General features: G+C 37.5%; 1 protein-coding gene and 1 long non-coding RNA gene across 3 annotated transcripts; one reads left to right on the plus strand and one right to left on the minus strand.

Annotated features, from left to right (window-relative positions):
- Window positions 1–1,323: 1,323 nt before the first annotated feature.
- LOC146478542 (uncharacterized) lies at window positions 1,324–6,128 on the plus strand. The gene is made up of 2 exons (XR_014865131.1): window positions 1,324–2,758; window positions 2,811–6,128. It is a non-coding gene; the product is annotated as an uncharacterized LOC146478542 (long non-coding RNA).
- Window positions 2,418–16,219, minus strand: LOC146478543 (RNA-binding protein Nova-1-like). 2 transcript variants are annotated; one of them, XM_085112064.1, is made up of 3 exons: window positions 16,062–16,219; window positions 12,444–12,630; window positions 2,418–7,323 (listed from the first exon to the last, which is right to left on the minus strand). In XM_085112064.1, exons 2-3 carry the CDS (start codon window positions 12,577–12,579, stop codon window positions 6,269–6,271), a joined length of 1,191 nt encoding a protein of 396 aa, XP_084968190.1. In that variant the 5' UTR covers window positions 12,580–12,630; window positions 16,062–16,219; the 3' UTR covers window positions 2,418–6,268. The 2 variants fall into 2 exon arrangements, with proteins under 2 accessions (XP_084968190.1, XP_084968191.1); XM_085112065.1 differs by lacking the exons at window positions 12,444–12,630; window positions 16,062–16,219 and adding an exon at window positions 10,778–11,127.
- Window positions 16,220–18,175: the final 1,956 nt, after the last annotated feature.

Genomic DNA, 18,175 nt, shown 5'->3' on the forward strand with positions numbered 1-18,175 from the left:
GTGTGGTGCCTACTAATGCCGGGATATTTTTGCGCGGTTTAAAACTGTACGGAGAATGGAGAACTTAGCAAATGTTTTTGGAATCTCAAAAGAAAATTGGGGGTAACCATGTATTTTTCAGAGATAATTAAACTTCAATTTAGGAAAAAATCCCATACATTGCTTTATATTTTGGCGCTTTTTAGAGAAATTATTGCTTAATTATCTCTGAAAAATGCGTGGTTACCCCTAATTTTCTTTTTGGATTGCAATAGGCCTTGCTAAGATCTGCTTTTCCCGCATAGTCATAATCCGCATAAAAATACTTTGGTATTAGTAGGCACCGTCCTTAAGACCAAGATTTCCAAGTATTTTACTGAATGATCTATGCATTTCAATTATTTTCATATTTATTTATCTATATTTTAAACTTATATTTATACTGTCATAACTTTTAGCTTTTTTATTATTTTTAACGTTGGCGTGATGTCTAACGACCTTACCAACAAAATTGAATGTAAAATTAAATTGTATAATGCAATTCCAGTGTAATGCCTGGAGGACTTGAGGTAATGTTTAAAACACGAGCAGCAGTGTTTTATGGGATTTAAAACCACAAGGCGCAGCCGAGTGGTTTTAGACCCAATAAAACATGCGTGGCGGATTTTTTGAACGGCTTCGAAAACATTCCTGGAAAAGCGTGTCAAGAGAGTTCATAGCATACGAGAAAAAAATTTACACTGCATGCTAGTAAGGAGGTTTTATCAGGTTTTAAAACCACTGCACATGTTTTATTGACCATTTGATAGGTCAATGGGCTTATGAATTATTAATGAGTTTTTAAATGAACAGAGAGATTAAAGAGGTGCCATTCTTTATTGAAAGAGCCACTTTTGTTGTTTTTAAAGGCAATTAAAATCTTTTGGTTTGGGCAAGTTCAAGCCCTAGTTTGAAGAGATAAAGTTCAGTCAGTGGTTCATCAGAAAGGAAAGGCAGGAAACACTTGTAACTACAAAATACTTTGCTGAGAGAAAACTGTCATTTGCACTGGTTGAAATGGAATTAATTAGCCAACCAATGAGAATGACTGTATCAGCCTTCTGACTTCCAGGATTATTAACCATGCATGTAAGTATGTGTGACTATGCAATCAGAATTTTGAAGAAAACTTTAGGAAACACTGGTTCAGCTTACGGTGGCTTTACTAGCTTGCAAGACTATATAGTCTTTAGTGCTTAAACTTTAAGCTGTCAGGTTGACATCCTAATACAACTTTCACTATATGCTTTAGTACCTAGTAATCAACGATTGCAACCATTCACCATACTGTTGATTGACCATATGACGTATGACAATATCATTTAGTGGTTATTAGACAAGTACAATTATATTTTACCAAACAAGTGGGCAGCACTTTCTGACACACTGATTGGCTGCTCAAATGCCTGACAGTTTTCTGCTCCTGATCATAAAGCACTGTCCTGGATTTTGTGTTAATTTTTTTTTAATGGACAAGTGGCAAATGTCAGTGTGAATAGCGGTAGATATTTCACATGCATCGCCACTTTGGTCACTGAACAAATTTATTTTATGATTCACAGTCATCTGAGGCCACACTTAAAAAAACAATACAGGATGGTCCTACAGTATTTCATGAGGGGCTTAGGAACAAGTTTATCCTGCACAAGTGCAACAAGGGAACTGTTTGAAACTCCATTTTTATGTGAAAAATTAACATTATTTTAATAAAGTGCACCACAAACAAAAATGTTTAATCCAGAGCTTGGGTTAAAGGGGAGGTAAATGTTAACTGTGAGGAGAGAGGCTCTTTAAAGGCGTGCTTCAGCCATGGCTGCGAGTGTGTTAATCTTGTTTTCACGCAAGAAACTATACTCCATGGTTTTTATTCCTCTTTATTCAATTCAAAATAATCCAATGCAAACCTACCTTGCAGTTGACAGTCTCATCCTGTAAATGTACATTTTTCTAGTACATCCACAAGTCAAATATTTATTGTGGAGTTGCTGGTACACACACTCTTGGAAATCTTGACAATACGGCTCCAATTCTTAAGCCCCTACTGCATTAATGGCATTTAAGAGCATGTTTAGACAAAAAAGCTTGGCAACCTGAGGCAAAGAGTGTTAAAAGGATGTGCAAAACCAAGAATCACAAGGAGTTAAACATCACTAAAATAAAATATCTTACATGCCAGCCATCTTCACACAATGGCCAACAGCACAGACCAAAAGTTGAATGACAATAAGAGAAGTACACTGTTGAAAAAGATTAAGCTGCTTGTAAGGTTGGAGGATGAATGGCAACTGTGATTTGGGTTAGACCAACTGTGATTGAACAGTACAAGAATGTGCCCAGTAGTTAAATATTGGTAAATGAATGTTTTTATGAGAATGTAAGGAATGAATCAAGACAGTCAGTGAATGTATCAGCAGTTTATTAAGTGGCACGACCACAAACAGCGATGTTAAACACCACCCACAATATGGTAATGTGCCGGTCATTACATATGAGCAAGGCACTGGCAGAAATGAGTCACATGAATAATTATGTGTAATATGAAGTCTCAAGTCAGTGTTCTCCTGGCATTACAAATGCTGACACAAAAATAAATGAATGGGATAATAAAACATGAATACAATTTGCAGAGTCAAAATTACGCAGACTGAAGTAAACAATAAACTATATTACTTTTAACCTTAAAGTGAAAAAGTAACCAAACAATTTGACTGTGAACATGTCCACCATTTATTGAAGTTTTGTGTAAAACTGATCTGAGAATATCGAAGACCAAAATTCCTCACTGTACTGAGGTAGCATCATTCAGCAGCGATGCTAGAGAAGTGAAGTCCTAATAAGGAAAGCCTGGATTCAATCTGGATGGGTAGAAATCGAAGCTAGACACTATGGACGAGTACTTTTACATTCCAAAATGTTAGATGGTAAGTTTGTCAATAAAAAAGGAAGAAACATGGATTGTTCACAGTCTTGATATTGCAGTGATTTGATTTATCTGCCAATAATCTAATTAATTAGCGCCCACTCCCTCCACCCCTCTACCAAAAAACAGCTTACTGAGGGTGGAATGAGTCTTCACACATGCAGAATTATTATACTTAACCTCCACTGCAGTAACCTTATTATTGGGATTCAAGATTATTCTAATTATTTTGTTAGAACTAAGTACCCCACCCCTATGAAGTGTCGCAGATGCTAAGTCAAATCTTTACAGAACCCTTGAATTCAAATTTGTCATTAAGTACAGTTAAGGTAAAAAGTTTTAAGTTTTGTGAGCGGCCTAAAAAAATCACTTTGATTGTTGGCCAACTTTGGAGTGAGAAGTTTTGTGACAATATTGTTGCTATCTATCTGCCACAACAGTCCTGTTTTGTAAATAGTACTTATAGGACCTCAAGTAGCAATGACAAGGATGCCAGCAAGAACATCAGAAAACCATAGTTTTAATTAGAAAACCACTGGTTCTGCATGTACATTATACACTTTGGTACATTTCTTTGTCGATGTCTGCAAAACAACATTGTGAAATGACCAAATTCAAGGTTTTATGGAGAATGTGAACACAAGAGTAGATTTTCCTTGCTCTTTCCGCACTTGAAAGCCACCTCTACAAATTTAGTTCTTGGTTAGGTCAGCTGCATCACATGATTTAAATTAGTTAGAATTATCACAAGTTAGTTCAGAGACCGCAAATTTAATTTTAAGTTACGTTTTTGGTGATGTCGTCATCCTTGCTGCTTAAGGTTCCTATTATGTCAATGTGTGGGTCTTTCCATCTCAGGAAAACACCAAAGGCAAAATACATGTACTCTTTCCGTCTTCAAAATACTCTGAAACTGTTCTCAAAAGGTTTGCTGCAACTTAAGACAGCTCTAGCAAGTGAGTTTCTTTCAGAAACTTCAGAAAAGCTGCATTTAAAAACTGTGGCACAACATTGCCATGAAACTCTCTCTCCATCGTGTTCAACGAATAGTTACATAATAATTATTTACGGGAACGACCAGTAACTTACTGTTACTCATAGTATTACACGTACATTGGTAGTGCCATTCTTTGTGTATAATGGAGGTGATCTGAATGCCCAGTACTATAAAGGATGAAATTAATGTTAAACTCCTCTAATTCCAACCACTAATAGAACAAACTTGAGTTAAATGGACATACAGTGGACCGCTGATACAACAAAGAGCCAAGGGACTATGAAAATGTGTTTGCTATAGCAGAGGTTCATTAAAAACAAACCCCAAAATAACAGATTTTTGGTAGAATAACCAAAGTTTTCATTACATCACACACTTTGATAAGCCGATAGGACTGATCAAACACAGAGGATCGAGCAGCTTTGGCAGCACATGAACTGTTTCAAGACAGGAACTTACATGTATATTACAATGGAACAGAAGCTTAACGGATTAAAGGATGTCTATCGCTGATTGATCTGTTTTGTACTTCAACTTCAGTCGTAGGCTAACACTAGTTTTATTGATTTTTCATTTTCAACTTAGGATTGTCTTCAGTTGTTATAATGGTTTGTTATATCAACGTTCTGTTCTATAGAGATTACTGTAACGTTTGCCAGTATACCAGGTATACCAGGTACTCTGTTATGGAGTGGTTAGTTGTATCAGGGCTCCACTATAATCAAGTTTAGTAACAAAATACTTTTGTGCCCAAGGTCTCCACTCTCTACAAGCAACTTAGCAAAAATATTGACCAGGGAAAATTATAGAAATGGAAACATTATTTGAAAAATATGCACCACAAAGAGGACAGAAGTGATCGGTACAGATAGAGCAACACTCAGATACCCACCCACCCACACCCAACGATGACTAGACAGCTTACAGGTCACCAGTTCTGCAGGCATCCAATTGGGGTAAGCGACCATTTTCTCATTTTGCACTTGCTGCTGTCTCATTGAGCTCATCCAGAAAGGGTGTGCTTGCTAAGCAGTCTACAGAATGACCAGTGAGAAGTTACAGTACATTGCATTCCCATTCTATTTTGTAAACCAGGGCATTGTACTTTATTATTACTACCATGTACTGGCAGCATTTGTTTCAAATTAAAGACTGCTTCTTCAGCAGAAATACATCACATAAAAGCTATAGTAATCTCAAATGGGTTTAAATATAATAACCATTCTCTCTTTTTCAAATCCCGCCCAATGAAACCACAAGACGCTTGTTTTTGCATGGCATTCTTCATGGGCAAGAAAAATTCTATGTGTACTCACTAACTGTATAAATAATTCACGACATTTACATACCAATAACAACTCGATACTGCGGCAACACTATACATACAATGAAAACAAGGTAGATTTTAAGAAAGCATGCTAAAATTGGACAAACTTGATAAAAAAGAGATTTTATCATTCATCGTTTTCATTTACTCTTCCATCCAATTTAATTCCAGAAAATTCAAATAAATCTCATGTTCAGTTTTTTAAGCTTTAAACACTGTGAAAATTAGTCATTAAAAAAGACATGAAAGACTTGTGACAGATGAAATCACCAATCCGTAAGTGATGGAACGACTTTCATGATGCAATGACTTTCAAATGAATCCCATGCTGAATTTATAAAAGATGAAGTAGTTGAATTGTATTTGTAACCAAAATACAGGACCCTGTAAATTTTATATTTAATTATATATTTAATGTGAATCATCATTAAGATGAAAGCTTTTTTTTTTCCTCAGGTCAAAGCAGGTTTTTCAACTGTAACTCTGTTAAAATGAAAAGCAATTCACTGTACAAAGCTGATATATACAAATGAAACACTTCTCTGACTCACAGATTTGAAACATTTTTTCACCATCAACATTCTTCTAATAAATATTAAAAAGAACAAGTGATAAAGCCTCTGTGTTCAGCGCTCAAAAATCGTTTCAACCAGCAAAATAGGAAAAACCAAATGAAATTATTGCTCCAGGACCAATTGTCCATTGAAAAGTTGTTCTAAATTCACCTTTTTTTTGCCAGGAATACCAGCAAGGTGGGTACACCTGAAGTCAAGTAGCATTGTCAGTGAATGATATCAGTGACTGTGCTTTTCTATGCATTTGAAACTAATGGCACTTCTTTCAGTAGCATGGAAAAATAATGTACACAACAAAGGATGCAAAGGAAGAGTACAACAATAAACACAAAACCAAGGTCAAAATTGCCACATCAGTACGTTACTAAGTTAATTAAAAATTACAATGTTGACCTCATGAGTGGGGACCACGGATGAGTGATTCGCATTCTTTAAGAGTGTTGCCCTAAGAGCCTCTCGGCATCTACTTGTTGAAGGCGTTGTGTGATCAGAAAGTGAGCAGTTTGTGCACAGTTCCAGTCTCCAGTGATGACAACTTTTCTGTTGTTCGTACCGGGAACGTATTCTCCCTTCTGAGATACCTGTATCTTGGCTCCACTGTACTGCATGAACTCGTTTATGGTCTTGCCCTGTTTTCCGAGGACCGCGCCAATCAGCTCATCAGGTACAGTAAGTTCCAGTGTAGCGGTGCAGTGAATCTGTGAACTCGATGACGACAACCCTAAAGGTCCTAGATTACCCATGACATTGAGGAGAGGGTTATTTGCCCCCAGCCCACCCCCACTGAGTAAAGCAGCATGCGCTAAGATATTATTAGTAGCGGCATTACTACTGCTACTGCCAGAGTTGTGGAAACCTAGTCCACCTAAACCCGAACCAGATAACCCCCCACTAGTAAAAGCATTCAAACTTGAACTGCCATTTGAGAGTCTGTGACCACCCAGGCTAGAGTAAGAGATGTTGTTGTTTAGGGCATGCTCCGGATCCTCCTGCACCTTTGCCGCTATAACAGCGCAAGCTGCCTGTACTTGCTCCAAGGTACCTGTGATCCCAATCACTCTCTCTCCTGGAACAGTTTCTGCATTTTTTTGACTGACTTGTATTCTAGCACCAGTTTGATCCCCTATGTATTTGATGGTCGCCCCACTCTTCCCAATAATCAGCCCTGCTGTAGAGTTGGGTACGACAATTTTCATCTGCTTGGCACGTTCCCGATCATATGTCATGGCTGGATTTAATCTCATTGCCGGCGGTTCTTGCCTGATCTTTTCTATCACAAAATTCAACATTTTGTTAATAGTCTCTACCTCTCCCATTATAAGACCAACTCTTTCCTGTGTTCCAGGGTAGTAATCATTGTTTGGTGACAACTTGATCCGAGCTCCTGTCGACTGCTGCACTTCAGCAATGTTAGCTCCCCCTTTTCCAATAATTGAACCAGCAGCATGGTTTGGAATAAGGACTTTCACAATAGGCGTTTTGGCAGCTGCAAAGCAGAATAAGAGGTATATAAATTTTCATACCATTTCAAAAACCCATTTACAATTCAGAATATATTCCACATAGGTTATCCACAATATTTTAGGTATACATGCAGGGCACGAAATTAACTTTTTTCTTAGGGAGACATTTGGCTCCCAAATATTCCAAAGTGGTCGCCAAGTGCAAAAAGTTGGTAGCCATTTTTTTCCGAAACAAAACAAAAAACAATGAAAATGCGTTATCATGGACGATAAGAATAGCAAAGGACAATTCTGGTCACAGTAAAGAATGAACATCACCAACATTTCATCACATGATAGGTTTTTTTTTATTTTTGGAAGTTATTCAAAATTCACAGATCAAAATGAGCTCAACAGCCGCGAGCAAACACAAGACTCATTTGCATCTCATCGCCCACCAAAGCCAATGAAACAGTAATGAATAGACAGTTTCCATCAGCAGAAGTAATTGTGGGTGCTATTTCTTGCCATAAAGGAATATCCTCTGGCATCAGGGACATTGCCAATTGTCTTTTGGTAATCCCACATGGCCACGGAACGGCAAGGTGCGAAAAAACTTCTTCTTGTCGGCATATTTTCTTCCATGGCCTGTGCGAATTCCAAAACCTCATCCTTGGTCCTGTTTGTACACGCAGCCAATATTTGAAATAAATTTTCCCGATCCTCGTTGATGCTCATTTTAAATTTAAATCACTCGGCGACATGAATATTAATGAAAGTCCGATGAAATCCACCATCTTGGATAGTTCAGAGGTCACGTCTGTTAGCAAAAGGTACATTTGATTGCACAATACAAAATGTAGCCTCTTTATTATCCTAGATGGCGGATGTTAACGGAGAGCTCGTGACGGTTTTGCTACAAATAAACCTTGCCATTCGCATCGATTTTTTTTTCCAAGCTTTATTTTATTGCACAAGACATAAAGGTAGGATAAAGCAAAGGGTTCTGGTCGCCAATGTGGCGACTAACTTTTGAATCTTGGCCGCCGGCACGGAAAACTTAGGAGCATTGGCGACTGTATCAGGCGCAATTTCGTGCCCTGACATGTAGGTTTTAATTTAGTGTGTGCCATATTCCCAATATGCTCATGTCTTTTTGGCATCATAACACCTTTTCCGCTCAGACGTTAGGATCACAAGCTGTAAAACGTCACATCTTGCAGCCAAAACAATTTAGTACTGATGTCTGTAACTTCCTTGGGCCCTCTGCATGGGGAATCTCCTATTGTGGAACAGCCTTAAGCTGCCTAAATTTTACTCCCTTTTTCTCTTCTTCATAAATTTACTTTTTGGAATCCCTCCAGTGAAAACCAAAATAAAATGTAAAAAATGTATAGCTTTGGAAACAGGTGTTCAAAAATCAGCTGGTAATGTAACTCATCAATGCTGTTTTACATAACACACAAAAAAGCAAATTATGTGCCAAAGTGCACTCAGGAGTTTCAATAACTTTTAAAGAATAAGAAAATGCTTGTGGTGACCATCGGTACTAAACTTTTTATTAGCATTTTTTCAAAGTGAAAATCAAAAAGTTTTGTTAGACTTGGGCACATTTTTCTAGAAAATTTCTGACTGTTCTTATTCCGGTTCAGGAGTATTAAACAGAATACCACTTCCCAAAGAACACAACTGCACCCATTCTGATTAAACTGAAAAGTATTTCACCTTAATTGCAAAAAGAACCAGAGAGAACAGAAACTTAAACAAAGATCTTCAAAGATAACGAGAAAAAAAGAATAAAAAAAAGAAAACCAGGTACCCGTTGTCACTGTGTTTACAAGTGTGGCAGATTTTTCTTATCAATGTTATACGTAAATATCAAAGATGTCTGCTCCCCACCTCCTTGCTCTTGAAACAAGAAACCCTGCATGAAAATGTCTGGTCAATGAAAATTTGCTTTTCACTAATGAAATCAAACCTGTCACTAGCCACTGGGCTAGACTAAGCTGAAAAGTTAGTCTCAAGCCCTGAGGGGGATCAACATTCTCCTTACACAAACAAGTTACACTGTGAGGAAGACACGTAAGGAGAATCGAGAAAAATGAACATCCAAGGGATGAGGTATTCGAAAAACTCTTACTGTAATTAAAGATGCAGGACAATCGATAAGGTAAAATCAATCAATCAAAGTTAGAAGGAAAATTAAATCAACCTCCTTGCTCTAAAAATAATGATGTGCGTGTTTAAGGAAGACCAAGGTTAGTGACACCAGTTTCTAGAGAGTTCTTCAGGAATTGAAAATATTGAAAACACATGTCACATGTTTCTGTAAGCATTAATTCCAATTGCTTGAAAATGTATAGAGCAGGAAGTTTTCTAACTAGATATAGCAATAGCTTACTGACTAGTAAGAGACTGGTTAGTTATGTAATGAGATCTAATTCCACAAGGAGAGAGCCAAAAAAACATGGCATGGAAAAGCAATCAGGAACCCATGAATCAAAGGTCACTCTTAATTCTTATGAAAGGAACCAGAATAAAAGCTTTCATTGCATTTAATATGCTCTGCCTTTCACACAAATCCTAAGGTTAATTTTTGAATTGCAGCTGGGAACAGAAAAAAACAAACAATCACAGTGTGAAGTCTTTAATCAAGCCAGTGAGTGCAATTATAAAAGCAACGAGTTTAAAATCAATGAAATAGGTGAGATTACACTGTTCAGCACAGGATGAACAACTACACAGAGATGTTTAATACCCAGTATGTAATACTTCCTAAATGTGGCATATATATGCAAATAAAGCAGTAACCAGAGAGATAAATCTAGAATGATAAGCCCACTATACAATATTCAGAGTGGTTTCTTGTATTGCTTTATGCCTCACAGAGCCAAAACGGAAAATTAATTTAATATGGCCATCGTGGTGACAACTTTCCACAACAAGGAATAATATTTCTTTGTTAAAATGCTTAAAGCAACTATGCCTTCGTGTGATGAGAAAAATTAATGGCTGACTGCATTCAAGCTTTACATGTAATGGAATTTGCTTCGACAAACTATTAATATGCTAATCATGTAAGCTTAAGTTTGTTGCTGAAATCTTAATTTCACTACACAGACTAGTTTCAAGAACAGCAGATATGTTGAAAAGGGATTTGAAGATTAGTAATGGTATTATCATTTTAATTCAAGGATGATCTGGAACTACAAAAGAGGATGGGTTGAAAAGCCAGACATGTATAAATATACTACAAATTAAGAGCTCTTGGAAGTTTAAACACAGGACATGTACAGGGTTACTACAAAAGTTAACTGATCATGGCTTAAACCCTCTCGACATGAAAGTTAGGGTCAACTAGAAACACACACACCATTCCAATCCATGAAGCACAAAACATCGCTTTTAAACGGTGGCAAGGTATTTTCTCAGATTCCAATGAAAAATTAACAATAAATATTTAGCGCTGCCAAAAAAGAAATCAAAAGTAATATTCACCTTTCCAGCCCCATCCATTATACATCTTTGTAGTAAAGGTGAAGATCTATAAATTCATGTAATTTTCAAGGAGAACTGCTAGGACGAAATGTCGATTCAAACTCTACCGTCTGACGGCTTACATGAATGCTTGACCTCTAGTTGAGTACCGCGGGACAAAACAGTGGAACCTGGCAGCCGCAGACAAAAACGCATTTAGCGATGACCACCTGTGTTTTTTTGATTAACAGAAACGAAAATATTCCACTATGTTAGAACAATAGCCAAGTTTCTGTTTCTCTGTGAAGTGTGGCAAACTGTGTTACTTGGCCAAAAGGCGATTCTTTGAGGAAGAAATTGAGTCCAGACTTCTTAACTTATTGCATGATCGACCATGAATTAAAATTCTTAGCAAGTGTCAAGTTATCCGTCGCATACATTGAATTGCTTCGCTTTGTTGTTTGATAAAAAATATTGATCATTCTATTTTTTTGCGGGATCGAATAGCATAAAGAAACGTTATTTTTGTCATCTAACTGGTGTAATATTACAAGAGAAGAAAGAAAGTAAGCTTACGAACTTCTGAAAAGCTAAATCTTGTCATGCTTTCAACACCATCAATAATACCAAACACGTCTTATTTATGCTCTCGACAAAAACACCAGCTTTATTTAATTGTTAATTTAATATTCGTTTATACAAAAGACTTCTATATTCAAAGAGTTAAATTAACTCTACTAGAAATCAGAAATCACTAAAGAAAAGAATTAGATAGCGAGCAAAAATGATCTGTCAAATCGAAAGCTTGCGGCATCGCGCGTGTTTACAATACACTACAGCTCATTTTATATAAGCTGATTCTTCGTTGTTTCATTTTAATCTCATTAGCCACAAAAATTTTTTCATCTCGAAGCAAAATTTTTGGGCTACTATGGCAAATGTATTGCGGTTTTCCAATCGCCAGATTTTTGCATAAAAATAATTTCAAGAGTTTGATAACACTACTACTTCCTCAATTTAAACGCAGCACGAAATCATAGGGAAAAGGAAACTTAAGCTTACATTTTGCACGGTCGAAAAAATAGACAAATGATTTAACTTTAAGCTTCACCATCCGACTCAAGAAATCAATTATTGATCAACCAGTCTGATAATAAAGTTATCTGTGAAAGAGTCAGCTTGATTACTCATGTGGTCACTTCCGAAAAATAAGCATAAGTTAAAATTTTACGAATCAAATTTTGAACGTCGCGTATTCGAGCGAAATTTCTTTCTAAAAGCTTAAGCGTTTCATCGCACCCTTTTAAAAGCCTGTGCGTGTTGTTGCTACATGATGGCAAATGATCGCATATCGTTGATAGCGGTGTCAAGCCAATTCAACTTTGTTTATGTTCCCCACCCGTTGCACTCGTGAACCAAACAGTCCAATTTTTCCGGCGTAAAATCGCAATTTCTTCGCAGGTTACTCGCTGTTCGAAACGCTGGCAACAATTGTAGAGCTAAGGCTAATTCTTTCACCGTTCTATTCTATTTTCTTGGCGACAAACGCTTCACAAATAACTGACAGATGCAACAGAGTGAATATTTTAAACTTGACGACGCAGCACACCATGACATACGCGGACGAATAAAAACAGGCGCAAATTTTTCCACAAGCCAATAAGCAAATTCTCACTGCAGAGCCTACCTCCAAGGTTCGACCTCTTATAAGAAGGTCTGCCTTCCCCTGTCCCGTCAAGTGGCCTCTTTTTTGAGTCGCTCGTCGTCAAATCAACACTACTCTCGCCTGTGCCATACTGATCCGCCATCTTGAAAAGTGCCATGTGGGAATAGACTCCCAGGATTCCTAGCAGTCGCGAACTGAAGGTGTTTGTCTAAAAAAAAAAAAATTTGGACAGGTTATCATATTATTACTGCAAGATATAACACCAAAATTCTGAATAGGACACCCGAAAACATGAAATCGCTATGTGTCAAGAGTTTGAGATATTTCATCCAACAAAAAACGTTAGCTTAAATTCTTTAAAATTTAAACTTCGGGTTTCGACAAAAAACATCAAGATTTATATTAAATTAAAAGGCATCTATTAGACGACACAAAAGAGCGTTTGCTTTTCTAAATATCAAAGCAAATATTAATTTCATTCTACAGCCTAAAATTGTTGTCTTAACTTAAGCTCCACACTTGTCCCAAGCATTTTTTCAATCTAAATGTCAATGGCTTTTTCAATAATTGTTGAACTCAATTTTAAAAGGCGGCATGTGCAAACAATGTTGAACTGACGCTGTTAAGTCGGTGCGAATAACCAAGCTTATTGCGTCAAACGTATGGGCACCTTAAAATGGGAGAAGTTTTCAGCGTTGCTTGTTACTCTCCGCGTCCAGAAATAATCGAAGAAGCAAACTGCTCAGTCGTGTCAATAGCCGAAAAGCCCACTATACACCATGTTACTTTTCCACCCGCGACGAACACACAAACAGATTGCTTCGGATTTATTTATGCGGTGCATAACTTGATAGTTAAGCCTGCTTCCCTCCCATTTCATCTAACCGCTCACTCCGGAATAAATATTTGACGAGTATAAATGAATCTATTTTATTTGAATTTCAAAAGCTCTTACATTTCGCCTCTGACAGCGCGACAAGTGAAGTCAATTCAAGGACAACACAAGAAGTGATCAAACCTTGTTTGGCTGGTCTTTGAAGGTGATAGTTTTACCAATCGATTTGTTTGGTTACAAAATGTCTTAGCACAACAGATCTGTGAAATGTGGTTAGAAGAAGTTGGCCACCTGAACTGGAGATAAATAAGTAAAGAAAGCAGCTTGTTGGGCACCACGTCGAACAAGATTATCTTTAAAGAACCACTTAATTGATTCACAGTAGGCCGCAAATGCAAATTGTATGAAAAAGATGTGGTTTAGATTTAAATTGACACCCGCACAAAGGCAGTCGTTGAAAATGCCTCGTATTCAAAAGTATATAGTTTGAACTGATCTCAGAATCAAACAAAAAGATTGGATGGACATCAGGACAAGCAGTAAAAGATAAAAACATTGAAAACGCTTGAGAAAATCAGATTGAATGGAAGCGGTTGTCTGTACACTGTATACGATTTAAGTCAATGTAAAACGTAAATATAAATATTTTTTTCAGTCTCTAAACTCCGAGAAAATTCGACAACCGCGCCCTTAGGGTGTTCTCAGCAGTAAACGTGGAAAGCGAAGTGAGTGCCGCGATGAACCAATCCGAACACAAACTAGGGCCAAGCGGACAAAACACTGATGCAACCAGTTCCAAGCGCGGGAAAAATACAACGGCCACAGCCAGTGACAAGCGCGGGAAAAAGCGCGCAACTCATGACTTTTGTTTAGTCTCTTGATTGGTTGAAAAAAAAAAAAGCTTTTGCTCTGATTGGTTGTACAATTTTAGAACCTACGAATGAACGTGGCGTTGCGAGACATATGGTCTCCACGGGAGACTCACTGCCACGCGGAATGCTTTGTCCAAAAATGTATACAACAGTTTTTAATATGAAGCGCTTTTCTTTACTCTTTTTCTTTTTCGTTTTTTTCTATACGAGTTGCCATTGCGTCAAAGCAATACATGTACTGTAATAACGCCATGAATTGCAATAAAAGATGTCGTGATCTGCAATACCCGTTGTAAATTTTAATAACTCTTGTCGTATTCTGTAAGTACCTATGGCTGTTGTGATTCAATTTTCATTTTTGTTTTGATACTCATTATCAAACATTGTCATAACCCTTCCCTTAATCAGCAACTTCAACGCGTTTATTTCACGATCTATACTATTGTTTTAATTTACATGCTTTTTTCTATTATTTGTATATGTATTTCAGTAGCACTTACTAGATCAGATTTTTACTAAAAACTGGATCATTGTATAATGCAATTCCATGGATTTGATTGGTTTAGCGATGAAATACGAGCCATTATACCATGCCCAAGAAATAGCGAACATTGAATTGTCTTCTGGTTGTTCTTATAAAGCGAAATCAGTAAGATCTAGCAATATTTTTTAAAGTTTTTAATAAAGCAATTATTCCACTCACGCTTGTTGGATATGAAATGATTATGGCCAACTCGGCGCTACGCGCCTCCTAAATTAGCTATCTGTCATCCCATATCCAATGAGCGCTCGCGTGGAATAATTGTTAAATTTTCAAATTTACATCTTATGTGCCATTTGCATTGAAGAAGACAGACGTTTCTTCCGAATCATGTCTGTGAAATCGAAAGTCATTGTTTTATATCTAAAACTTATTTTGATTTTCCCGCTGTCAAAACCTTTTGGTAATACATCACCATATACAAAAACAAAGGAAAAATTTTGAACCAAGGATAAAACTTCAACACAGCAAATACGTTGTGGTATTGCATAATAATTAGAGAATAATCCGAGCTATGGGAAATTGTAATAATGCGTTGTGGTGTTTTGTAGTAGGTTTTTAAAATGAATCGGTATATATCATTATCAATCACACTCTTATAAATAATTCCATAAAAATGTTTCAACCAGTACCGATGGGTAAAGTAACTGAACAACTGATCAAACTGACCGACCAAGCCACCCAATCAAATTACTAACCGTTACTGTAAATTTTGTTTTTCTTTATGGTAGAAACTAAAAAAGTAAACGGCCAAAAAATATCCCTTATTGAGGGAAAAGCCCTTCGGGCGCCACTTAAGCACCCGTATAGTTTCTCATTACGGGTAAGCAACGACAACGCCATGCACAAAAACAAACGGCTTAATGAGCAAAAACAATCGGTCTGTACGTGTTTTTTCAAACTTTGGTACGTTTCGTTGCGGTCCTCTGCAAAGCCACAACGTGAAATGACCAAATGCAACGTTTTGTGGAGAACGTGGGCACTCGCCCGACTGTGAATATTTCATTCTCCTTCTCGGATTGAGCGCCACTACTATGGACTACTACCAATTTGGTTCCTGGGTAGTTCGCCGTTTCTGTAGAAGTTGAGCTAGTTAAAATAATAGCGAAGTAGTACAAATGAAGTAAAGTTACATTTTCAAGTGATGTTTTCGTTGACGTTACCGCCGTCGCGTCGCTGCCTAGTTTCCTAACATTATCAAGCACCTTTCCTAATGCTGCCAAAGTGTCACTGATATTTACATGACGGTCCGTGATCTAAGCGTTTTTGTTTACCAGTGAAACAACAGCGAAACAAGACAGTATCAAGACCACGAGAATATTATCCAAGAAGCCGGAAACATACTTATCCTGATTAAAGTATATTAATATAAATTTAGAAACAACACTTACTTTATACTCCGTCACTGAATGATGACACTATAACAAGGAATAGAAGAATCTTACTATTCCTAAATGTCACCTAGTATTTTTCTGTTCCCGTTCAGTTGGAGCCGGTTGTATACAAAAATGTGGAAATCACTGATAAAAATAAGCCTTCGTGATGATGGCAAACCATGAAATAGTTGTATATCACGAGATCATAACCTTTTTAAGTTTTTGCAAACTTGTCACGAAATATGATAATGCGTTATTACAACTTCCGACAGCTAGAATAATTACAAATTTTAATAAGAGACAATGCCAATTATTTTTAGTAAGAGTTGCTGGAGGGCAAAAGTCGCACTGTCCCTAAGGCAACCTGAAAATATAGTCTGAAATGTCAGCCGTCTCCCTCCCCCTCACCCACCTGTGGGTTAGGGAGAGGAGACGGCTGACATTTCAGACTACCTGAAAATACTCCCGGCAGTCCAGCTTTGTTAAACGTTACTTAAGCTATAGCACTGAATATTTACAGATATCAATAACTGGATCTTTCTATAATGCTTTTTCAGGGATTTGACTGGCTTGCCCGAGAAATATAGACATTTTGAGTTGTCTTTTGGTTGTTCTTGCAAGGCGAAATCACTACGAAATGAATCTTATATCGAACGCGCGCTCATGGATTGTTAATTGATTGTTAAGCATCTTTGGCTACAAAAAGCGATGCTAGGAGCATTTGATGAACAAGAAAAGTTACCTGAATTTCCCCTCAGTTTTGACCAAAAAATAAATCTCATGACAGAGCTGGCGCCTTTTAGACAACGTGTTACTACAATTTCAGCGACAGGTACGATGTCTAAGAATAAATCCACGAGACACGAGACATGAAATGATAGATACCCAATAAGGTGCGTAGCTCCGGATTGGCTGTAAATCATCCCACATCCAACAAGGTTCAAGGTTTCAGTTTATTTACGCTTGGATATAGTATTCACATTGTATAAAGGAACATAGGAATAAAATAACAAATAAAAGGAGAAAACAAAGAAGTTAATGGCTTTGGTAGAAGTGCACCGCGGTGGTTAGAGGAACTTGGCTTTCGAGCCCCCACCGCTATATAATAAATGGAAATACTAATAATAGTGTGTGCTTGGTGCCAAGCGAGGGTGGAATAATTATTTTATTAAAAGCAACCAATACAAGAAATGTTGGTAGATCATGCTGGTTTTACTTCCCAAGAAAGACCAGAGGACGATTTCATTGCCGGTATTTCTTTGGAATGGAGTAAAAGCCATTATTAAAAATTGAATCATTGTATAATGCAATTCCATGAAAGTTGATCGACTTTGCTGCCACGGTAATAGTCAAGCCATTATACAGTGCCCCACAAATATTTACACTATATCTCATCTCTCGGTCTTGTTTTGCGTATTAAAATGTGGCATGATTTAACAATATTTTGCGGTTGTTTTTAATAAAACAATTCTTTCACTCACGCTTGTTGGCGAGATGATTACTGTAAAGCCAGCTCGCCGGCGCTACGCGCTGCGCGCTTCGTTGGGTATCTACCATATCATCTCGTATCGAACACGCGCTCTTGGAATAATTGTTAAATATCCCATAGCCTCTAAGCCAATAAAAACTCCGGAAATGCATTATCCAATGACAAATACGAAATACGACGCGTGCTATCACAATTCACTGCGTTGTGTCGTATTCAGTCCTAATTCTATTTATTTCGCAGTTGATGACTAAATTCTCTTTCACCAAAGGGAGACTTAGCTAAACCTCCGTTCTCTTCCGAACATTTCCCATTAAACGACACTAGATACTTTGATCTGCGGATGTCAATCAACGTTACCAAGTTGCGTCAATCAGGAACCCCGTGCGTGGGCGAATGACATTTTTCGGAATCGTGAAGTTTCGTGAAGTTTGCGTTTCCGGTCTCTCTTCGCTTCTCTCCTTCTTCCGTTTTTCCTCGCGTTCAAACCGCGAAAAAAAGGACAAAATCTCACTGAAACCCTGGCTACAATGAGTGTTCAGATCCACATGTTTACCATGACACTTGGTGTCGTTGAGAGGAATGTCTAGGGAAAACAGAAAAAAATTCCCTTAGGGTTATTCCAAAGGATCACAAGGCCACT

This window comes from Pavona decussata, unplaced genomic scaffold, assembly GCF_977016875.1.
Source record: "Pavona decussata unplaced genomic scaffold, jaPavDecu1.1 SCAFFOLD_64, whole genome shotgun sequence".
Taxonomy (NCBI): domain Eukaryota; kingdom Metazoa; phylum Cnidaria; class Anthozoa; order Scleractinia; family Agariciidae; genus Pavona; species Pavona decussata.